The sequence below is a fragment of the Phodopus roborovskii genome, unplaced genomic scaffold (assembly GCF_943737965.1).
Source record: "Phodopus roborovskii unplaced genomic scaffold, PHOROB, whole genome shotgun sequence".
NCBI classification, from domain to species: domain Eukaryota; kingdom Metazoa; phylum Chordata; class Mammalia; order Rodentia; family Cricetidae; genus Phodopus; species Phodopus roborovskii.
Genome location: NW_026126447.1, coordinates 30363342 through 30388514, shown reverse-complemented (window position 1 = coordinate 30388514; position 25173 = coordinate 30363342). Strand labels below are relative to the sequence as shown.

The following is a 25173-nucleotide window of genomic DNA, read 5'->3' as shown; positions in this document are numbered from 1 at the left end:
CACTGATTGCTCTTCCAGAGGACGTGGATTCTATCCCAAGCACCCATATGGCAGCTAAAAACTGTCTATAACTCCACTTCCAAGGGATCAGATGATCTTCAGGCCTCCATAGGCACCAGGAATATGAGTGGTGCACAGACATGCATGCAAACAAACACTCATAGAAAGTCACAGAGTAATTTTTTAAATTATACAATGCCACTCAGAGCTCCTGAAGAAGCAGGGGAATACAGTCATGTACAATGAGAACTTTAATAGCACAACACAATGTGATTGTGTGCCACAAAGACTCAAATACTGGCCAGCCAGATGGCTCAACCAGCAAAGGGACTTGTGAGCAAGACAGATAGCCTTAGTTCAGTCTTCAGAAACCATGATAGAGAGAAAAAACTGTCTTCCAAAATAAGTCCTCTGGTATCCAAAAAATTGTGTATTTTTCCACAATGAAGAGTTGCTATTTTATAACCTTATTAGCAAATTATATTATTTTTAATAAAAATTTTCTTGGTAAAAATTTCTATTTTATTTTTTCACCATACTTCAAAAGACAAATGAAGAGATAACTAGAGTAAAACACATCATAAAAGCAATCTGGGATCTGAAGCTTGAGAAATGTCAAGGTATAAGTGAATGAAGGATCCTGGATCAAAACAATGATTTCTGTCTCCATTTGGAGTCACTCTTGGCTCACTCAATCACTGCTTGCATCCTGATGCATTGCAGTAGGCCAGGGAAATGACTATGCAAAGTAGACAAGCTGACTCATCTCTCCATCACAACATTACAAAGGATAAGGAACAACTCCTACTCAACCTCCCAAACCACACCTTTGCCATTTTTCCAAACTCTGCTCCATGGGGAAGAAGGGGACGAGAGCATTAATTACCTCTGCCTGAAAGCTGTTCAAATGGAGAATCAGATGAAGATGTTTTCCTGCGAACTAGGGTCAGGTGCACCACCTGCCCTGCATTTCGTAATACTTCAACAACATCCTGGTTGGCAAAACCCTGAATATTCACACCGTCCACCTATGACATTGAGAGAGAACACAGTTTCAAGTAAACTACCACCATCTGTATTTTGGTTTTTGAAAGAAGGTCTCAATATGCAGTGCAAAACACAGCCTAAGCTGACCTCAGATTCAGTGTTTCTCTTGCCTCAGCTTCCTGAGTGCTGGGACTAGAGGCATTTGAGTCATAGTGCCTATCAACTACTCCCATTTTAATTTGGCAATGCTGAATAAAATAGGGTAGCTAATTTTACTCCCCAAATACTGCATATTATACCAGAAAGTATTTTTGAATAAAAATAAAACACTAGTTTTGCTGACAAATTTACACGCAAATAAGAAAATAAACTCAAACTTATATTCTTAAGTCACACATTTTAACTATCAGCCTGAAAGATGCAAGAGACTTCTCTAGAAATAATCAAGATTTTTAAGAATTAAAAAGCTATACAATCTGGTTAATTGTTACACAGTTTTCAAATGTACCTATAAAATTCATTACCAACACTGAAGAGTTATTGCCATGTGGAATCACTATGTGATAGTTTCCACAGAAACACAGTTTTCACACCATTGGGTCTTCTAGTGCTCTGAAAAACATATGTGCATGAAGCCTGGCAGGCCAGACCATTGCTTTTGATTTCCTCCTAACTTCTCAAAGCATGCAATGTTCCTACTGGCCTCCAGACCCTGCAACCATCAAAAGACATCTGATAAGCCCATTAAGGTAACAGCCAATATTCATGAAATATTCTTTCTTAGATGGACTCTAATCACATCACCCATCATCTGGTTCTATGTAACTCAGTGTGTGCAACAGACAGCAAAGCATGTAGATATAAATTTACCTCTAGTAAAAGGGGAGACTAGCAAAGCAATGGTGACACAGACCTTTAATTGCAGAGCTCAGGAGACAGAGGCAAATGGATCTCTGAATTATAGGCCAGCCTGGTCTCCAGCATTAGTTTCAGGACAGCCAGGGTGACAGAAAAGGGGGTTGGGAGGGAGGAGGCACACAGGACACCTAATTTTAACTAGCAGAAGGTTATATTCTCAAATATATAAAGTATTTCCATTTTTGATGTATTCAAAAATGTTTAGAAAGAAGCAGCAAGAACTGGTAAATGGATTATTCACTGTATAAAATGGGTGAATAAAGCCGGGCGTTGGTGGAGCATGCCTTTAATCCCAGCACTCGGGAGACAGGTGAACTCTGTGAGTTCGAGGCCAGTCAACTCTACCAAGCTAGGTCCAGGACAGGCTTCAAAGCAATACTGAGTAACCCTGTCTCAAAAAGCCAAAATAATAATAATAATAATAATAATAATAATAATAATAATAATAATAATAAAAAATGGGTGACTATATAGACATTTGGGGAGGGGATTGGTTTTTCAAGACATGGTTTCTGTGTAACCCTGGCTATCCTGGAACTTGCCCTGTAGACCAGGCTGGTCTTGAACTCACAGAGATCTGTGCTGAGATTAAAGATATGCAATACCACCACCCAGCAGCACAAACAGACTCTTAAAGAGAATTTCCTAGAGGACATAAAAACATCTTTCAGATACATTTCTATGCATACACTTATTTAAGTAAATGTGTAACTTTTTCTACCAACATATTTAGTGGAATGTTTCCTCTTTGGCTGGAATAAATTATATTTAGAGCCTAGAATCATGTAAGAGCATGAATCAATGTGATTTCCCTGTACTAATAAAGCTAATTTTTTAAAACTCTATGAGCTGGACACGGTGGCACACCACTTTAATCACAGCACTTGATAGCCAGAAGCAGGTGGATCTCTAAATTCAAGGACAGCCTGGCTTACAAAATGAACTCTAGGCCAGCCAAGGTTACATAGTGAGCCCCTGAAACAAAAAACAAACAACAAAAAAAACCCCTAAAAATAATACAAAACTAAAATTACAAAATTAAAATAAGCAATCTTCTTCTCTCGCATATCACAGAAAAACCAACCTTTCTCAAACTTGATTCAATTGTACAAAAGAAAGCCATTACTTACAGCCACTATTTTGTCATTCACTTGAATTTGGCCATTGTGGTACGCAGCGCTGCCCGGTATTATACTTTTCACATAAATCCCTGAAGCTTCCCCTGAAAGTACACAGACATACAGAAAAAAGGAAGAAAGCTAAAATTAGGGCCTGATTGCAAAATTCTTATCAAGAGGTTAATTAGCTAAAGAGGCTGACTTGAGACTTCATAAATACTATTTTGAACACATGCAGGATAAATGATGGATTATTTCAAACTGTCACCATCACAAAGTGACCTGAATTCAAAATGATTTGACTGATGACTACCCTTCTGGAAAAATAATCAGTAATGGAACCTTGATGAATACATTTCTCTCTAAAGTGGAATTCTGGAGGGCCAACATGGACCCTGGTCTATCCCATCTTGAACTGCTGACTCAGCTTAACCTCTCACCATTTTTCACTAGCATTAAGACCATACTTAGTTGAGTGCTCGCGTGTGCCATCCAGATAAAAAGAAAGCACATGTGGTCTTTCTGAAAAGCTACAATGGGGGCCAGCAAGATGACCTGGCAATCTGAGTTCAATCCCAGGAATACGCAGAATAGTGGAAAAACTCAATTTCACAAAGTAGCCCTCTGACAAGCATACACATTCCTAAATGCATATAATAATAATTTTTAAAAATAGAATGAGCTCAGCAGCATGAAATAATCCTTATACTGTAAAATTAAATACTTGACCACAAACAGCTATAAAAAAAATTATAACCATATAAAAAGTACATTCCCAAGAGAAAGAACTACAAGAGAAATTGAGATATTGAAAAACTGTCAAGTTTCCACTGCCAGCATAATAATACATAAACTTCACTGAATCATAACCCAGATTTTCCATATCAGGAAAAATAACTTGCTTTTCAATAGCATCTTCCACATTATTCCTTCTACAAGTCCTGACACCCAGACTAACATTGTACCAAATGCCATAGCTTTCCTGACTCTACAAGTTTGCTTCTTCCCTATCTAACCCTCCTCCCTCGTTTCCACAAAGGCTTCTCTCTCAATTCTCCTCTAGACTTTCAATTCTTCATCTGCCATGCTGAAACAGCTGCTTGCCCCTCTACTAAAATAGTATTTCCAGTTATCTCCAAACATTTAAAGGGTTTTACACTTTAATTACACATCCTGGATAGACTTTTTTTACTTGTTTTGGTTTCGAACATGAAGTTTCTCTATGTTTTCCAGGCTGGCCTCAAACACAGTTCAAGTGGCCCTGCCTACTCAGCTGCTGAAGTGACTGAGATTACAGGAGCATGCCACCATGCCTGTCCAAATACCAGCAACAACAACAAAAGAACCCAAAAAAAAAAAAAAAAAAAAAAAAAAAAAAAAAAAGGGAATAAAAGGGTATAAATAAAGTGCAAGTTCTTTCTATACATGTCTTTAAAAGCTGTTGACATTTCAAATGTCTCATTATTTTTGACTCATATGCTCATCCTCTCAAAACCACCCAAGCCCACACATTTTGAGAGTAAATAAGTAAAAAGGTTCTTTTCTGTACTAGTGACACAAAACCACCCAATTGTCTCTCATTCACTGAAGCGTAAGTTTAGGAACTAAGCTACAACTCAACTCTAACAAGATATTAGATAGTGAGCCAGGCAGTTGTGGTACATTCCTTTAATCCCAGCACTTGGGAGGCAGAGGCAGACAGATCTCTGAGTTTGAAGCCAGACTCACACATACAAACCCTGTCTCAAAAAATAATAAAATATTGGGCTGGAGAGATGGCTCAGCCGTTAAAGGCTAGGCTCACAACCAAAATAAAAAAAAATATTATATATATAAACTCAATATATTTTCTGGAACATTATTTTTTAACCAATACTTAGCTTTTAAGGGACTTCTTTAAATTCTGAACCTAAAAAGGATGGTGCGCAGAAGAATCAGAAGTTTTGAAATTAGATATTTCATTAGGCTAAAATAGCAAAGTGGTCTGACATGAATTTCATTCAGGCCTGTGAATACATTAGCACTCTTAATCTCCCCACCTGCTCCAATGCATGGTGACAACATTTTTTAAGCAATTAATATTCTACACTCACTATTTTTCAGAAAAACTAAAATACTTCATAAATATATTTTCATGTAACTATCAAATCTTTCTAAAAGGTTTATTTTTACTTAACCTAGTAATTCTTCAATAACCAAAGGAAAACTAACAGTGAAAGTTACTGCTAACTTTCAGGTAACATTTGAAAACATTTTATTCAGATACTTGAATCATGTATTCTCACAATGCACTCCCCTTATATGAAAAAAAAAAAAAGTTCTAATAAACTACTTTTTATCTTTTTTTTTCATGATTAAACACAAACATATTTTGGGCATTCACAACATACATTTACTTTATTCCAGACATAATACTGTATAATACATTAACAGTCACATAATAGTCAAAACAGAATTATTTTAGAAGCAAAGAAAAATGAAGTCCCAATGTTACAAAATGTACTGTACATTACATTCCTTTATTACTAACTATAACATCAGCTGTTAAACTACTGGGGCAAAATGTGACTCTAATCACTGAAAAGCAACTGCTTGCTATTATAGATTCACAGTTTTAGTGTTTGAGTTTTACATTAAAGTCTGTGAGTACTTAATTTTATTATCTAGAAACCTTAACATCCTTTATAATTATCCAAAATATTAAGTAGAAATGATTCATTTACCTGGATGAGATGTTCCAACATAGCCAACAATTCTAATCCCAAGACTCTGTCCATCTTTTTTAACAAGTTCAACATTATAAGTTTCAAAAGGAAAACAGTCCTGCAGGGATATAACATAACCATTATTAGATTTTTAGTTGATAACTGTATACATAGTTAATCTGTGCACCCAGTCTGCCTAGTGTTTTCTGTGACAAACTGAATTTTAGGATGGTCCCGATGATTTCCCATCCCTAGACCTGCCCCTGTGCTTGTAAAATCAGATGGCAAAGGAGTTCCTAATCTAATCAAAGTAGCCCCTTATGAACAGAGTTTTCTCCTGTTGCTAATAGAAAGGGCAAGGAAATAGATTTTAAACATACAAGATCAGCATGTGGTATGAAGTTGGAGGGGTCATACAAGAAAGATGGGAACAAGGGGACCTAAGGGTTTAAAAGATGTTGTGGAAGAAGGCCAACAAAGAAAAGGGCCTAGAGGAGCTCCTGAGCCCAGTATGTCAAGAACAGAGCACAAAAGAACCAATACCTTCACTTACACTTATAAGAATCTAGGTAGAAAACCCAGCCAAGCCTACTCTGAATTCTGACCCACAGAACTGCAAATTTGCCAAAGGTTTTTCCTTAGCTGCTAAATATGTAACAACTTATAACAGAAAAATTAAAACAGCCATTTAGAAAATCCTCAGGCTATATTTTCTGGAAAAATCACAAGCCTAACAAAAAATTTAGAACCCAAGGGGAAGCTGGATGTGGTATATAATAATATTTTTAAAATCTGACTTTAAAACTTTAATACATATCTTCTAAATATTTCTGCAAAGGGATAAGGTATCTAAACACTAAGACTGCTTTTTAATTCCAAACATCAGCATCAGAAACTAACCCCACACATCACAAAGCCTTGTGGACTGGATGAGAAAACCTAAGTGAGCTTGAAAAATGAAGAGAACTGAAATCAATTAGCACCTCAACCTGGAGAAACTATACAAAGCAACTGCTAATATCACAGATAGAAAACTCTTGTTCATATGGTTTCCGGTAAATGATGTCTCTAAAGATAAGTGCTAGCCTTCCACTTGTTCTAAGAGTCTCTTTCTCTTCCTGCCTCTTTATGCTTTTATTCATAGGGAGGAGAAATGGGGAGATGGTTCAGTCAGCAAAGCACTTGCTACGCAAGTGTGAGGAACAAAGTTCAGAGCTGTAGGGCCAGGCGTTAAAAGCCAGGCATGGAAGCATGTATCAGTGCTCTCAATACTGGGGAGTACTCTCAAGATAGGATCCAGAGGCTTGCTGGCCATCCAGTCTGACTGAAATGGCAAGCTCAATGGCAAGCTCAACTTTGCAAGACTCTGTCTCAAAAGTAAGTAGAGAACAGTATTAGAGAAGAATGATTTCTGCTTCAAGGCATATGTGTGTGTGTACTTGCACACATGCATGGTATTCATGCACACACCCACACATACTACACCAAAAGGAGGAAGTGAGAGAAATAGACATGTCTAATATTCATCATAAATTCTCATCTGCTTCAAATATGAGCACTAAAGTGTGACTTTTCCTAGTGTGGTCATCCAGCCAAGAAAATTTCTTATCTAGCTTTGTATCTTAGACAGCATGTGTTGTTAGAAGAATGGCTTTTATACTCACAGAACCAAGGTTCCTGTTGGTTACAGCAGGCAGGGCAACAGGTAAAGACACAGGGGTAGGAGGTGTTATTGCAATTTCACCAACAGGGTCTCTAGCCACAAGCATCCTCACTGAATTCCCACAGTTCCTTAGCACCTGAGCAACTTGTTCACTGGTCATCCCTTGCACATTTGTACCACCGATCTTCAAGATATGGTCACCTGTCTGTAGTCTCCCATCCTTTGATCAAAGAAAGAAAAGCAAAATTATTCAGAGAACTCAATGATTTAGCTTAACTGCTTAACAAAAGTACATGAGATTTTCAATTCTGGCAAAATGACTGACAAAGCCACTTCAAATGCTGGACATATATAACATTTTTAATGATCTATTCAGCTGACAAGTTGAAGAAATTCCTTGTAGAATACAAGATGAAAGGGTCCAAAATGAAATAAGGAACCAGAACTCTAAAATGGGCCTCTGCTCGAAGGTTTTAATTTATGTCTAACAACCTAGAGCCAAAGTATAATAATGACCATTCAGGGAAGGAAGAGATCAAAAGCTGGGGACTTCAGAAAGGATGGTCAGATGAAAAGATACAGCATGAAGCTGAGGACCCCTAAAGGCCAAAATGCTAAGCATCATGACTGGGCAAACATAAAGTTGCCAACATGGATAGAAGAAGCAGAGACAAGTGAGCAGTAAGGAGGAGCTAGCAGGACAGATGGGTGGAAAGTCATTTTCTATGACTGGGGAGCAAAGTCGGCAAAGGAATGACATCATAACTGGTTAAATTTTCTAAGATCTTGTCAACTTCTGTGCTTAAAATAGACTTAGGAGGAAACAAACTGAGCAGAGATAGCAGCTGTGAGACGCCAACAATGACCTCACAGTGGTGTGCACCAGTTAGCAGTTTCAAATTAAGAAGGGAGCTACACATATTTTCCAACCTGCCAACAAAATGACTGATAACTTCTACATGGGCTGTCAAGGAAAGGGAGAAGGGACCAGAACCCCAACATTTTAGCCTATACAACTTAAAGATATACTTATCATAAACTAAGCTAAAGAAGACTAAAGAATAACAGATGAGTAGGAACAGAAAATGAACATCCATGTGCATATTATGTATATACTGCATCACAGAAAACTTTTTAAGATATAATTCATGAAAATAAAACCATATAAAATTATTTAGAGTGCCCTCTGTGAAAATTCTAATCCATCTGCATTTTGCCTAAGTTTTTTCACCTGAAAACTTCAATCCTATAAAATTACCTTTAGTACTGCATATTAAAGATATCAAAATCTCAACAACAATGGTCTAAGATGTATACATGCCTACAAAGTATCTTACAGATTAAAATAATTCGTATGGCCAGCTATGGCAGCATATGCCTATGATCCCAGCATACGAAGGCAGGAAAACCAAGGCCATCCTGAACATATAAAGAATTTGAAAACAGCCTAGACTATATAGTGAGATATTGTCTCAGAAGACCAAAAAGAAAGCTGGCTGGGGAGGGTGTGGGGTGCCTTCTAATCACAGCATGTGATTCTCAGTGAGTTCAAGGACAGCCTGATCTACATTAAGTGGCATGCACCACTATGCCTGGCCAGCCAACCTTTTAAACCTAAATTTTTTTCATTTTAAATTAAAGTTACTCTTCCAACAAGACTGAATTAATTAATTCTCTCTCATTTATTTTTGGTTTTCTTCCTTTTGAAACAGAATCTTATTATGTAGCTCTTGCTGTTTGAAATTCTTTCTCTTTTCTGTGTTTTCTTTCTACTCCTCCTCGTTTCTCCTCATCTCTCCCCTCCTTTTTGTCTCACTGTGTAGCTCTGGCTGTCCTGCCACTTAATGTAGACCAGGCTAGCCTTGAAAATGGGCAAAGCTGCCTGGGAGCTGGACCATCAGGAACAGAAGTGGGAACTGGCCAAAATGATAAAGAATGTTAGCAAACACAGAATACTTCAACATCAAGTATATATTTAGTCACTTCTCAGAAACTATTTTTTCCCTATTTTACTTCAACTCTTAATTTAAAATCATGCGGATAATTTGCATCTGTCACTGAGAGTCAAACATTATCTTCTTGCGGAAAAGCAGGTGTTCTAAGGAATTAGTAAGTGCAAAAATATCCAACAGATTGATAGGAAACGGCAGCTGCCTTGTCTGAGTCCAGCAGCCCCAAGCCTATATTTCACTGATACTCTCACCATTCTCTTTCCATAAAGTATCTACAGATAATCTTGTACTTTAAACCACAAACCATTGAAAGCTGATGAAGAACTATGCAACACCTGGGCACACAATATGTTGTGCAGCCAGCAAGTCCTTAAGTTGAGATTCTCCTGCCTTAGCCACTGAATAGCTCTATTTAAAGAACAAAAACAAAACAACTAGCTTCTGAAATGCTTTAATGCTTTTGCAAAAGTAGAATAAAATGCTCTAAAGGATAGTGTAGTGGTGCACACCTTTGATCCCAGCACTCAGGAGGCAGAGGCAAGTGAATCTCTGTGAGTTCAAGGGTAGCCAATCTACACAGTGAGTTCCAGGTCAATGAGGGTTACATAGTAAAACCTTGTGTAATAATTTTAAAACAAACAAATAAAAAAGGGGATGCTGCATGCCTTTAATCCCAACATTTAGAAAGCAGAGACAGGCAGATCTCTATGAGTTCAAGGCCAGTCTGGTTTACAGAGTGAGTTTAGGACAGCCAGGGATACTCAGAAACCTTGCCTCAAGAGCAGTGGCTGCACATACCTTTAATCCCAGCACTTGGAAGGCAGAGACAGGTGAATCTCTGAAGCCAGCGTGGTCTACAGAGAGAGTTCCAGGGTTACAGAGAAACCCTGCCTCGAATAAAAACATAAAAGTAAACAAAACCAGTCCTCTAAAGATGTGTCAGATGCTGTGAATACTAGAGAATATCTCAAAATTACTGAGAGACAGACCTTTTCTCTTTTAGCCTGAATATGTATTTCCCTACCGACAGAATTACCCCTGACTACATTAACCGACATATAATCCAGACATAGTGACTCAAATCTAATTCCAGCATTAAGAATGCTGTGACAAAAACTGCATGGCCAGCCTAGCCTAAAGAATAACATCCTGTCATTTAAAAAAAAAAAAAAAAAAAAAAAAAAGTAAGTTTAAAAAAAATACTTTTTATCAAGCTTTGAAGAACAATAAACAGGGGCTGAAGAGATGACTCATATCCACATGGTGGCTCACAACAGTCACTAACTCTAGTTCAAAAGAATCAGATGCCCTCTTTTGGCCTCTGCTGGGTACCACATGCAGGAGGTACACAGATACACATGCAGTACCAAAACACATAAAAATAAATCTTAAAAAATATTTTTTCTTAATTTTCTCATTCTTATTACCAAATTCCTCATATGGTAAAAGTGTGGTCCATCACGATGGAAAAAGGTATGGCAGAGCTCATGGCATTTATGGGCAATTAGCTAGGACTTCTTACATCTGGGTACACCAGAAATTATACATACATACATATTGTTTACGTTTTACAATAAATAGCAGCTGGACAAGAAAGAGCTTTGGTATCAGATAAAACCCTTGTTGCTCAGTTGCTCAAATGTTCATCATATCTAAATCTGAAATCCCTCTTACACATATGTGAGAATACATTTCTCTCTTGTGGAATTCTGAGCATTACATTTAGTATCATTTGGATAAGGATCCCTGGCAGCAACCTACAGTCTCCTTACAAACAATATGTTCTCATTGGATGATACTTCCCTCAGAGAAAACAATTCGGTATATGCTGAACAGTGTGTGTAAGTGACCAACATTCTAAGCCTAGATGCTATCAACTTGAACAGGATACACATTTCAAATGTGTTGTCCTCAAGGTAGTCTCATATCTATTAGAAGCAGTTTGACCAGGAATAATAGCAGATCCAAGACTCAAGGTTTTTATCTGTCTGGTTTCATCTTATTATTCTTAAAGATTTATTTTATTTCTGTGTGAGAGAGAATATATACAATTATACATGTGTAGGTGCCCAAGGAGGCTAGAAGGGGTTGGTTATCCAATCCCTTGGAGCTGGAGCTACAGGCATTTGTAAGCGGTCCAATGTGATGCTGGATTCTGAAGTCTGGTCTTCAGGATTTCCATCTCTTCAGTATACTCCCACCCAGTTTTTAAGTACCTTACAGTATACTCTTTTTCCTTTTAGAGAGGATCTCTGGAATGGTTCATCTTCCTTGCCAATTTGACTTAATTTGGAATTACCTATGAGACATACTTCTGGGAATGTCTGTGAGGGTATTTCCAGAGAGAGAAGGAAGACCCACTGGACATAAATGGCATTATCCCATAGCTAATGTCCTGCACTGAATAACCTGGAGAAAGTGAGCTAAGCAATAGCATTCCCTGTTCCTTGCTTTCTGGTCTACCCAGATGTAAGGAGTCCTAGTTAAATGTCCAAACACTATGAATTCTGCCATACCTTCTTCCACTATGATGGACCATATGCTTACCCCATGCAGTATTTGGTGATAACAATGAGAAACGTAGCTAATGCACTAGGTTAGGATGTAGGAGTATTGAGAGACTCACTAGACTCACTAGATAATAAGACTGGATGCTAGGGAACTACATAATGGTTACAGCAAGAGGACTTAGAGGATTTTATCCAGCATTAGCAGAAAAAAAGAAGAGCATCTCTGTCACTCTCCAGCTGTATAACCTTGAGTTTCCATACCTATAATTTGGAAATAAAACTTAAAGACTGTTTTGAGGATTACATTAAAATGATGTATATTAGGCAGATGACAATATTTGGCACAAGCTCCTGCTTCTCCATTAAAAATCTGTGATGGGCAGGCCCCTAGCCCCTCCTAGATGATCTGAAACAGTGACGATCCCTTCCAGGAAAGGGTGAGAATCAGACTTGGGCTTTTCCCAACAGTGCCTCAATGGGATTAATCTGGGAAACTCTGCACATCACAGTGTCCTTGTGAAAACTCATAATGCACATTAGTATATTAAAAAGCTTAGAAAATTCTTACAGTAAAGGAACTTATTTGATTTCATTTAAATTTATTTGGTTCTTTGTTTTTCAAAATAACTGCTGCACTTTGCACTTTGCAAATGTCATCCTATCCAGCAAAGAAGCTTGTTAAAAAAATTGCTAGGGGGAAGGAAACAGGGAGAGAGAAACATAAGAATATTATACAATGTCTCACTCCTTTCTAAGTTACAAAAAGATAAACACTTTTTAAGATTTACTTTATTTCAGAGATGAAAAAAATGGCTCAGCAATTGAGAGTGCTTACTGCATTCAAGTCCCAGAGCCCACGCAAAAAGCCCAGTATCACACCAATGCCTATAACCCCAGCTTCTGGAACACCATACCCTCTTCTGTCTTCTATGGTCACACTTGTACACACACTGTGCTTGCAGACACACACACACACACACACACACACACACACACACACACAATTTGTTTAATATCTTCTATTTTATGAGTGTTTTGCCTACATGTACTGGTGTCTCCAGAGTTAAAAAAGAAGGTGTTGGATACCCAGTGCTCTTAACAACTGAGTCATTTCTCCCACATCCACTACAGGTATGTTTTAAAAACACACATGTGGGTTGTATGTCGCATATACATGTACTGTATGTATACATACATTCAGGTACCTATATCTTTGCATGTGTGTGGAGAGACACGGTCTCTCACTTAACCTGGCTATAGGCTGGCAGGCAGCAAGCCCAGATGTCCTCTCATCTCCTTCACTATAGCAGTGGCAAAGCAAGCCACACCTGCCTGGCTTTTATGTGGGTTCTGGGGATTTGAATACAGGTCCTCTCTCTTGCACAGCAAGCATTCTTACCCACTAAGCCATCTCTCTAGACCTCAAATCACCTTTATATTCCAAACAAATTTAAAGACAGGGAGGACATATAAAAAGTTTAAGATGAAGGAAATAGTCATTCTTTCTGTTGGTTATTTCTAATTCTTGAATAATTCATATTTAAGATTTTTTTTAGATTTATTTTACTTTAGGTGTATGGGTAGTTTCCCTGCATGTAGGTATGTGTAATACGTGTGCTTGTGGAGTTAGAAAAGGGTGCTGAATTCCCTGGAATTGAAGTTATAGATGGTTGTGAACCATCCGCTGAGAGTTGAACTCAGGTTCTCTGCAACAAGTGCTCTTAACCACTGAGCCATCGCTGCCACTCCACGTACTTTTTTAATGGCTAATTCACTCAAATGCTTTAAGACAATCAAGAAGGATTGTATCCTTACACATACACCAAAAGGTCAAAGTTCACTGACATTGTTTTTAACCATACCATAGGAACTTTACTTAAGTGAATTTGACAGCTGGTCAAGCCTGGGGGCCCTGATTTATTCCACATTAATTTCCAGTTTCAGTCTGCTTCTGTGCAAGGTACACACAAACTTGAAGAAGAAGAACTGTTACTACTACTACAAGAATTGCTTTGACCTCAAAGATATATGAAAAGCATGAGACCCCAAGGTACACATAGACCAAGCATTAATCATATCTACAAATAAATATACTTGGATGCAAAAAGGACAGAAGGGAGGTTGAGGCCAAACAATTCCATTCCTGTGTCCACCATTCCTATGAGAAGTAAGGAGCCAAGGACCCTATCTGTCTCAAAGCTGAATCTGCACAACAATCTATCATGTATACTTAGGTGTTTATTAGAAGGGATATGCTTATAAGGAGACAGATATAATCAGTGAAACTTTCTGTTTTCTGGTTATAGAATTAAAGTTCTGTCTGAATTATCATTCGCAGTCTATACAACATGAGCTCTAACTCAAATTTCTACAATTTCTAGAATCTAATTACTGGAGGCTGGGGAGATGGCTAGCTCTTAAACTCACAGCTCTTCCAGAGGATTCAATCTGGTTCCCAGCACCTACATAGAAGGCTTACAAATGCTTGTAACTCCTATCCAGGATATCACACACTCTCTTCTGACTTTCATGGGTAACCATACACATATGACATACACAGAGACACACAAATATTGATAAATAAGTAAACAAATAAAAACAAATACAGTATTTAACATTTTCTTCCATGTAAAATTAAGCAGAAAAGAAAGTTGTCAAGCTCTTTATAGGGCCTACTTAAAACATTGCTAAGCAACAAAGGTGCACACTTGACTTATATATAAAACCATGTAATAACCAAGTAAAATTTCACATGTGTGACAGTGGAACAAATGGACTTTTGTTTCCGTTATTGTTAATAGAGGAGAGTGTGTCACAGTGTGTGTGTGGAGTCAGAAGACGAGGCTGTGGAGTCTATCCGTACACTGGAACCAGAATCAAGCTCAGGCTGCCAAGCTTTGGGGCACCTTTATCAGCTGAGCCTTATCACCTACCCCAGGACAAATGCATATGCTCACTGAATCTTCTGATTCTAACACTGAGCCCTTGAAAGATAAACTGAAGAGTAACACATGGTCAAAATGCAAATATTCATCAACAATTCATTAACAATTTTTATTATTAATAATTGTTAATTCATTGACAATTTTTATTCAAAAAATAAAAATATCTTTTCATACGTAACCAAAACCCTGTTAACTATAGGTCAGAAAAATTGAATTAGAAATTGTTTAAATAAAGCAAATTGATGATATAAAGTGTTATAAGTAACATTTAAACTCTCATTGAGTCACATATCCTAGCAACTCATGCTATAAAATTGATTTCAAATCAGAAAATTCAAATTTTATAAAAGCAAAATGATTAGAATAAAAAAAAAAGTTAACTCACTCGGTCTGCCAGTCCTCCAGGAACAATAGTCCTCACGACCACGCCACTTGATTTTCCTCCAACTATCCCAAAACCTAATCCAGAGCCATCATTAATGAGCTCAACATCTTCAGTGTGGCCCCAACACACCTACAAATGAATGGCAAGTTAGAGCCAGTGTTGGTAAACCACAGATTCTTAGATTTCCTATATGGTAATAAAAGAAACTGAAAATTCACACAATTAATGGAGACAACTATGTAGAGACAGAGATATCCATATATAAGTAAGTAGATAGAGGATAGATAGATGGATGGATGGATGGATGGATGGATGGACGGACGGACGGACGGATGGGTGGGTGGATGAGTAGATTGTTAGAGCAAGGGAGAGAGCCCCACCAATAAAGATATTATAATTCAACAGAGAAAATAAGCACAAATAACTGAAATACACAGATCATATAACAGTACAACTCAAAAAGGACAAAAAAAGTTTCCCAATCTGTGCCTACAACCAAGCACAGGATAAGTAGGAAACCAATGAATATACATTTGCTGAAAGACTAGCACAATGTTACAAAGATTTCAGGGAACTAGGGGAAAGGAGGGTTCATAAAAAGTAAATACCAAAGAAGAATCATGAATTTTTTTAAATTAAATCTTTCTTTTTAAACTTATTTGAAAAAAGTGACTGCAATGATTTTATAATCAATAATCTAGTCATAAACTCCCACAATAATTTGTAAATATGAGATTTTTAAAATAAATGACCACATCTTCATTAAGACAGTCAAAAGTAAACTTCTAATAAAACCTCTGAGACTCATGTGTATAGTGGCACACAGCCATACTACTAGCACTCAGGAGGTTGAAGGATGATCCAAAGGAATTGTAAATTCAAGGCCAGCCTGGGCTACACAGCAGGTTTCCCTCCTCCCGATACATACACATTAACTCACTATGTCATCAAAGAACACAAGACATCTTATCACCAAATAAGTTAAATATAATATTTAATTTGGCCTTTATGTTAAATAATAATCTTAGTAAGGTAACCAACCAGACACTAGAAAGACAAAAATAAATCAAATTCCTCTGCCAGGCAGCTGTGGGGAACACCTTAAATCCCAGCACTTGGAAGCAGAAGCAGGCAGATTTATGGTTTAAGCCAGCCTGATCTACAGAGCTAATTCCAAGACAGCCAGAGCTGTTAAGCAGATAAACCCTGTCTTGAAAAACCATCCAATAAACATCTTGTAATGTTGCCATATGAAAATATGATCACCTTTCTCGACCTTGAATAATGGAAAGGACTTCCAATGACTACCAACTATTCTTTTTGGGGTTTGTTTTTGTTTGTTTGTAGACAGAGTTTCTCTGTGTAACAGTCCTGGCTATCCTGGAACTCAGTCTGTTGACCAGGCTGGCCTTGAACTCACAGAGATTCACCTCTCTCTGCCTCCAAAGTATTGGGATTAAAGGTGTGTGCCACCATTGCCCGGCCCAACTATTCTTACAGTGAATAACATAATTTAGAATGATTATGTTCCCAAGCTTATGACCCACCGTTTCAGGCAGAGATGTATCAGCTGAGCTGGTGGAAGTACGGCTCTGTGTGGGGCCCACTTCCCTGGCCACAACCAGGCGAAGAGACCCAGTGGCTTGTTGTAGTAATGCAATCGCCTGCTGATGGGAAATATTCTGATCCAATGGGGTGTCATTAATGGCCAAAATCTGGTCATTTTCCTTCAGTCTTTGATCCCTGGTCATACCACAAAAGAAGAATGTGTTTTAGGTACTGATACCCTGAATGTGCACATGGAACTGGCTCTGGCATTCTTCTACAAATCAGGAATTCTACTAGCATGTGCTTCTCTTACACCATCCTATCTCATGTTAACACTGCCCATTTACACAACACTGAAACCTAAAAATTACATCACTTGAGCAAGACTACACAGATGGAGAGAAACAGCAACATCCGGCCGGCCTCAAACTACAATACTTCCTTGACTAATGTTCCTGTAAAAATAAACCCTGCCCCAAGTAATTTGTCTCAGAAGGACTGGTATTACTTTTGCTGTATGCATTCAATTTCAGTTTCACATGAGGAAACATTTTGGATGACATGATGTCAACAGGGTATTTAGAAAGTTTTCTGCTATGGTTCCAGTGTATGTGCCTCTGAGCTCCTGTGGAAATTTTGATTTCTATTATAAAGTATCTAGATGTGAAACTTCTAAGGTTTGACCAATCATGGTACTATCTAATCATGGACCAATGGGAGATGTTATTCTGTATATGTTTCTCTTATTTGTTGATGAATAAAACACTGATTGATCAGGAAGGAAGACAGGTGGGACTAGGAGATGAGAATTCTGGAAAGTTGTATACAGAAAGGAGTCTACATGTGAGCCCAAGAAAAGAGGACATGAGTCGGGCATTCTCCTGTAAGACAAGACCACATAGAAATACATAGATTAATAGTTATGGGTTAATAATTAAGACAAAGCTAGACAATAAGAAGCCCAAGCCACTGACCAACAGTTTCATAATTAATGAAAGTCTTTGTGTGTTCATTTGGGGCAAGGTAGTTGCAGAACCAGGCAGGACATCCCATAACAATGGATAAGACTGGCATCTTCACAAAAGCTAAGTTTAGTTCCTCATTGCTCCACTTCATCCTGCTTTCCACCACTCAATGAAACAGCAAGAAGCCCAAGCCAGTTGTAAACACCTTGACATGGACTTCTCAGCTCCAGAGCAGTAAGACAGTAAATCTCTGTTCAACACAAGTTCTAAAACCTCAGGCATTCTGTTATACCAAAATGAACTAAGATTGAGCCTTACAATCATCTTTTAAAGGAACTGAGAAGTAAATGCTGAATTTAGGGACACATTTGTGCACTGATGGAGGCTCACTGACAACACAGCAGAAGGTCAGGCTGCAATGACAGACAAGAGCATCATGCACCACACCATCAAATAAACAGTCGGAAAGAATAACCAATATATTATAGCAGCACTTCCCACAATGTTCCAGGACTTTGTGGGTAGATGCTGTTTTAAAAAGGCCAAGTTGCCGCTAGAAGATGGAAGGAAGAAGAAGTTGGGAGTGACTGACAACATATACAATAGGGTGGGGGCTCCTTTCTAATTGATGAAGTTTCTAGAATTTTTACTATTTCTAGAATAATGGAAATGATTGCAAAACATGGTGTGCTTCAAAATGGTAAAATTATACTATCTATATTAAAACCCAGTAGATATATTACTTTAAACTGAGTTAAGGAGACTAGAAGTAATCATCTATAAACAGAGAAAATAAATATGAAAAAAATTATTGACAGAATTTTGTAATCACATCCTGCCACTACTGCTATTATTCTACATCTGAATAGAGAACTTAGGAAATGAGTCATATACCAAAGACTAGAAATCAATGAGAAAAAGACTTTGTGCAGAACCCTCCAAACACAGCAGGTACATGTGGAGATGGCGGGGTTAAGGAACCTCTAAAAAACTGACCAGCACTAGGTCCTAGTGCTACTGTTTTTAATTGCTAGTTTCTTATTCTCTTTATGACAACATTTTCAGAGCTGAAAGAAAAACAGGAACCAAATACAAAATGAACTTCCTTACCTGTCTGCTACACTCCCTGGATGGATTTCCTTTACAAAAATGTCAATTAATCCCAAGTTTTGACTTCTCAGGGCCACCACACTGAACCCAAGGCCTCCAGTTGAAGGACGTTCTATATCTATATATTCAACATGCCGGCCCTAATGAAGGAAGTCAGAAAGGAAAAGAAACAGGATGTGCATTTAAATATCACCTTTCCACAGAACCGAACCTGTTCAGCACACAACAGCCTCTCCTAGGTTATCGCTATCAGTCTAAACATGCTCAGTGTTCTGGTAATATGATGGTTCTGGAAATTCTTTACAGAGTCCAGCATTGAGAAGCATTTGATAATTCATCCACATTATGACATAGATTCTGGGCTGGACAAAAACTGAAAACAAACATCCTTTCCAGCAATACACTTTCAATTACTTTGTACATAAATTCTTTAAATTCTCTTGCTGTAAAACATATTTTTAAAAGGAAAAGTAAATCAGTTATGCCAGGAGCATGCTTATATTCAGCCCAGTCAACCAGTAATTGTTTTAAATCTATAGCAATGAGTTAATATACCATTCACTTGATCATTTCAAAAGGCTACTATTGTCCCAAGAGTAGTATATTTAAATTCATTTTCATTCTCAATCCCAAATTTATTCATTTATTTATTTGTTTGCTTACTAAATGACTGATGGACTTATTTTCCTCTCTTTTGTTTTTTGGAAACAGAGTTCTCTATAGAGTCTACAAACTCTGTAGACCATGCTGGCCTCGAACTCACAGAGATCTTCCTGCCTCTGCCTTCTAGTGCTGGAATTAAAGGGTATGCAGCTCCAAACACAGTTTCTTATTTTTAAGATAGACTTTATTTTGAACTATGTGTATGGTATGGGTATGTGCACATGAACTGCCTACTGAGGCCAGAAAAGGGCTTAGATCCTTGGAGCTGGAGTTACAGCATTTGTGAGTGCTAGGAATCAAACTCAAGTTCTCAACAAGAAATTCTCTTTAAAAAAAATCTAAAAACTTTAGTTCTCTATCATTTACTTCTTGGTAGGTATTAGGGGCTACAGTTAAATTATCCATTGTAATGTTTACCCAGATTTTCCAAATTATATCAAATGCAATTCACAAATTCTGTTTTGACATAAAATTATGATATTCTGTATTTTCTCTTTCCTTTCCTTTCTTTCTTTCTTTCTTTTTTGTTTTTTTTTTTGTTTTGTTTTGTTTTTTTTTTGTTTGTTTGTTTTTTTGTTTTTTGTTTTGTCTTTTCTTTTCTTTTCTTTTCAGATAGGGCATCACTATGCAGCTCAAACTGGCCTCAAATTGTAGCTCCCCTGCCTCAGCCTGCAGAATGATGGGCTATATGATTTGCCAGCATACCCTACTCTCCTGTAATTTAATGAAAAGTGTTACCATATAGGTTAGGAATAGGGTTAATTCCTCCTTCCAATATAAAAATATAAACAAACAAAATGCATAGTAACACATTTTGAGACAAAAAGAATAAGTATAATACTCACTTTTAAAGTGAAACAGAAGAAAAACTAACAAAGCTAAATATTCAGTGACATGACATGACCTTACCTGAGCCATCTGCTGAATGACTGAGTTAAAGTCTTCACTTCCTGATGTTGGAGTCCAAGGCAATAATCCAGATGCAGTTAAATTACTACAAGGTCTGTGGGCATTCCCATTTGTAATGGAACCATCAGTGAACACTAGCAAACCCTTCCGAGAGAATTCAAAGTTGGCTGAACAATCTGAGGGGATATGGCTAAGCTGTTGGAGAGAAAGATGAAAACCATCAACAGAAATCTAGAGAAAAGAACAGTCACTATCTATTGATTATATGTATAATTTATATACATATTAAAGAACTAAAGGGCCAGCATGGTGGCACATGACCTTAAGACCAGTATTCGGATGTAGAGGCAGGAGAACCTATGTGAGTACAAGGTCAACCTGCTCTATATTTAGCAAGTTACAGGCCAACCAGGGCTACAGAATGTAACTCTGTCTTAAGAAGGAAGGCAGGCAGGGAGAGAGGAGAAAGAAAAAGTGAGAGGTATATGTGTAGGGTTGTGTGTATGTGTGTGCGTACGCGCACACGCTCATAGGTATATATTAAGAGAGAGAGAGGGCAGGCAGGGAGAAAAAAGAAATGAGAGGTAAGGTGTGTGTGGAGGAATATGGAGAGAGAGAGAGATGGCTCAGCAGTTACACTGCTCTTTCAAATACAGTAGCACCCATGTCAGGCAGTCCAGAACCACCCATAACTCCAGCTCCAGCGAATCTGACTCTTCTGCCCACCCCAAACACTCACATGCACATAATTAAAATAAAACAATGCTTTCCTGTCTTGTTTTCTTTTGTTTTGTTTTTGACTCAGGGTTTCTTTGTGTAACCTTGGCTGTCCTAGATCTAGCTCTGTAGACCAGGCTAGCCTCAAACTCACAGAGACCCACCTGCCTCTGTCCCTCTGTCTCCCAAGTACCAGGATTAAAAGTATATGCCACCACAACTTGGCAAAATAAAATAAATTTTTAAAGGAAGAAAACAAAGTGCCTATCAACAAATCACTATGTTCTTAAGGCTAGAGTCTTTAATATTACATAGATGTTTTATTTTTAAAATTTCCTCTTGATGCATCTAAGTATGTACGATACTGGGCCTTTTTGCATTCATCCACATATCTCCATGGAGGAGCCACAAGAGATCCACAGTAGGCAAAAAACGGTACTCACAGCAATAGTGTTTAATCAATGTTTCTAAGAGTCAGGTACTAGACCAGCATTCCTGCATGGTTATTATCTCATTGAATCTTTTGTGATAACCCATTTGATGTCATTCATTATCCCAGTTGGTGAATATGAAAATTCAGGCACTCAGAATCCTTGTGTAATATTAATGGCAAGTAAATCACAAGGCCACTTAAACATTTTAAAGAACTTTCTAGCATTACAAGAAGCAGTTTTTGTTAAGTACCTGATGATACAAGTACCCACACAGTAGAATAAAAACAACATTAATAACAAATGCTAAAGGGAGGTGGAGAGGTGGCTCAGTGGTTAAGAGCACTTGCTGCTCTTCCAAAAGATCTTGGTTCAATTCCCAGCACACACATGGTAGCTCACAACCATCTCTAACTCTAATCTAGGGGATCCAACACCCTCTTCAAGCCTCTGCAGGTACCAGGCACACATAACATGCATAGATCTATAGTATATAAGTAAATCCATACACATTAAAAAATAATAATAAATGTAAAGATAGTATCTTATGTGTGACAACATGCTGCACCCATGGAATCCTTATAAAATAGTCACCTAAACAAGACATACATAATGACAATATCAGCTGACATCCAAACATGGATAGGGGGAATCTCAGAAGGCCCCACCCTAGATGAATTAGAGCCAATTAATGGTTGCTAAGAGAGAGAGAGAGAGAGCCACTCTTTTTCAGGGACAATGCCCTGATATATTAAAAACCCCAAATGGTCATCCCTCAACACATATACATATGAATATTCGATGAATATTCGTGTATGTGTGTGTGTGTGTGTGTGTGTGTGAATAATTAAAGGTAAATAATAATTAAAGGAAAAGAGGTCATGAAGTTTAGTGGGAGTAGGAGGGGGGACACAGGGGAGGTTGGAAGTGTGAAAGTATAAGGTAGAAATGTTATAAATTGAGTACTTATACAAGAAACCCTAAAAGAATTATAAGAGCCTGGCACAGTGGCACAAGTCTTTTAATCCCAGCACTTTGCAGGTATGGGCAAGTGGATTTCTGAGTTCCAGGCATAGTAAGACACTGTGTCAAAAAAATAAATAGTTAATTAAAAAATGAATGTTTTAAAGAAGAATAAATGTCAAACAGAAACAAGATTATGCTAAGAAGACCAGTCAACATTGTAACGGCAAGCATTAATTGGACTCAGTGAGTTTTTAAAAAGAGGTGGATAAAAAAGGGCATATTGGAGGTACCTGGGAAAAGGAACAGAAGCTGGGGGAAATGAGTTCAAGATTTACTGTGTACTTGCATGAAATTGTCAATGAATTAATAAAAGACAATTTATTATTAAATAAATGGCAAGCACCAGGAGAGGACTCTTGAGTAAAAGTGCTAGCTATGCAATCCTGATGGCCTGAGTTCAGACTCCTGAATACCATGTATAAGTGCAAGGTCAGCAACATTGCCTCACAATGTCCTCAGGCCTTTAAATGTACCCTCCCACACAAACATGTGCATACATCATGTACACAAGAAAATCAACCAATCAATACATGTGTTCATTAGAGAGACAGAGTAGGCAAGAGGGCTCAGAAGATACAGGCCTGATGATGACCTGAGTCGGACCTCTGGGACCCTCACTGCATAAGGAAGGAACTGACTTCACATAAGCTGGTCCTCTGACTGCCACACATGCCCATATACATACTATATACATACATACACACACTCACACATAATAAAACATAATGAAAAATGTAAAGAAGTAGACAATACAAGAGCTGAGAATGGAATGCAGTGGTAGAGTTCCAGCATATACAAGGCCCTGAGCTCAATCTTAACACCATATAGCAAAAAAAAAAAAAAAAAAAAAAAAAAAAAAAAATGTATATTGAGATCCTGAAGCACTTGATCTTTACTTATTTTTCACTCTCCAAAGCCCAACATAAACTTCATCAGCATTTACAGCACCCACCGATGCTGCCCACAGCTTGCAGACCCCATGTGCCTTTGCTAAACTAAGAGTTACAATCCTCCTGTACTCCTCTGCAGATCTGAAGCCATCAAGGTGAGGCCCAAGGAATACTTACTTGTCCCTTTAGCTGCTTGATGGACTGCTGGAGAGTAAGGATCTGGTTGAAGAGAGGGCTCTTCAGTGTCTCATAAAATGCAGATAGCTTTTCATTCTGCGTCGTGTCGCCCTTCTCCTGCAACTTTATTCTCAGGCGGTCGAGGACCTGCAGGACCTGCATTTTCTCTTGATTGGAGAAAAGTGATCAGAGCTCAAGTTAGACACTGTCTCACAACCCATTTTTGAATCAAGTAATTTAACAATAAAAATATATAGGTTCTATACCTGTAGCAGGATTTTCAGGCATTTTGAATTATCCTTCTCAAACACTTTCAAAAGCCTAAAAGAAAAAAAATAACTTTAACTATAGAAGTTTGTCTGTACTCCTACAGAGGAAACTAAAGCAAACCTCAAGAACGCTCTTTAAGACTGTACTTAATGAAATTCAAATTAAAACCACATAAAGACATCAATGCATGTCCACTCAGATGGATAAAATTTAAAGAGATCAGAGTAAGTGTTGGCAAGGCTGCAAAGCAGCTAGAACTATCACACACTGTTAGTAGGGAAGTAAAATGCCACATCACTTTGGAAAATTGTAGTTTACTTTTATTAAATTTTTATAGTTGAAATCATAAGTATTTCTTATAAAGTTAGAAATGCACTAATTATATAATCCACCCCCTTCTGCTCATGAACATTTACCCAAGAGAAATGAAAATATAACCTGTATTGTATGTGAAAGTATATATGATTTGTAAAAGGTACCAACTAGCCAACTAGGAATACCAAGATGCCCAAATCATAGACAAGTGGATAAACAAATGTTACATAAATATAACATTCAGGGAAAAAAGTTGCTGACACATACAATAAGGATGAATTCCAAAAACAGTGTGTTGGGGAATCGGGCTGAGGGTAGGGTTATGGTTCAGCACCATATAAAACAGATTACAAGTGGTATATAACTAATCCCAACACTTGGAAGAAGGAAAGGGACTTTAAGACCAGATTAGGCTACAAGAGATGATGTGTCAACAGCAAAACCAATAAGGCTGTCATCAGCAGTCTACACAAGTGTCGCTCCCCAGTGTGAAAATTCCCCAAAGACCTGTGAACAGAGCATCTCAGAAACGCTCATGTACTCAGTACCACAACTACACAACCCTCACAGTGACAGAACAGGCAGCTGTGAGAACAGGACAGCCAGGATGACACCAACCTTTTCTAGATGAGCACAGAGCTCCAAAACAGTCTGAAGGCCCTTAATCAATATTGATAAAGCCAAGAATGCAAGCTCAAAACTGTAAGATGCCATTGGAATAGTGAATATCAACTTGACATGTACCAGTTCATTAGAGAACATAAGAACCTGAGCCCAGATGTCTCTGAAAAGCAGGCAAGAGGACAGAATGCACAATCTTTTAGGAGAACAATTTAGTGCCTACAAATGGAGAGGTACACATTTAATTTACATTCTCTTTTCCCAGAATTTCAATTTCTGGGTCCGTCTCTCTCAAAGGGCACAATGATGTACATACATACATGAGTAGTTTTTATTTTCTTTTTACAT

General features: G+C 37.9%; 1 protein-coding gene across 1 annotated transcript in view; it reads right to left on the bottom strand.

Annotated features, from left to right (window-relative positions):
- Patj (PATJ crumbs cell polarity complex component) overlaps positions 1 to 23942 on the bottom strand; it is a 292270-nt gene extending 268328 nt beyond the window's left edge. Inside the window, exons 1-10 of the mRNA XM_051188206.1 lie at positions 23886 to 23942; positions 23620 to 23786; positions 20379 to 20573; positions 18807 to 18946; positions 16731 to 16926; positions 15184 to 15312; positions 7393 to 7611; positions 5747 to 5846; positions 3036 to 3127; positions 887 to 1028 (exon numbers count right to left, since the gene is read on the bottom strand). Of these exons, the coding sequence (XP_051044163.1) occupies positions 887 to 1028; positions 3036 to 3127; positions 5747 to 5846; positions 7393 to 7611; positions 15184 to 15312; positions 16731 to 16926; positions 18807 to 18946; positions 20379 to 20573; positions 23620 to 23786; positions 23886 to 23907 (1402 nt within the window). The 5' untranslated portion in view covers positions 23908 to 23942. The remainder of the gene's footprint in view (positions 1 to 886; positions 1029 to 3035; positions 3128 to 5746; positions 5847 to 7392; positions 7612 to 15183; positions 15313 to 16730; positions 16927 to 18806; positions 18947 to 20378; positions 20574 to 23619; positions 23787 to 23885) is intronic.
- Positions 23943 to 25173: the final 1231 nt, after the last annotated feature.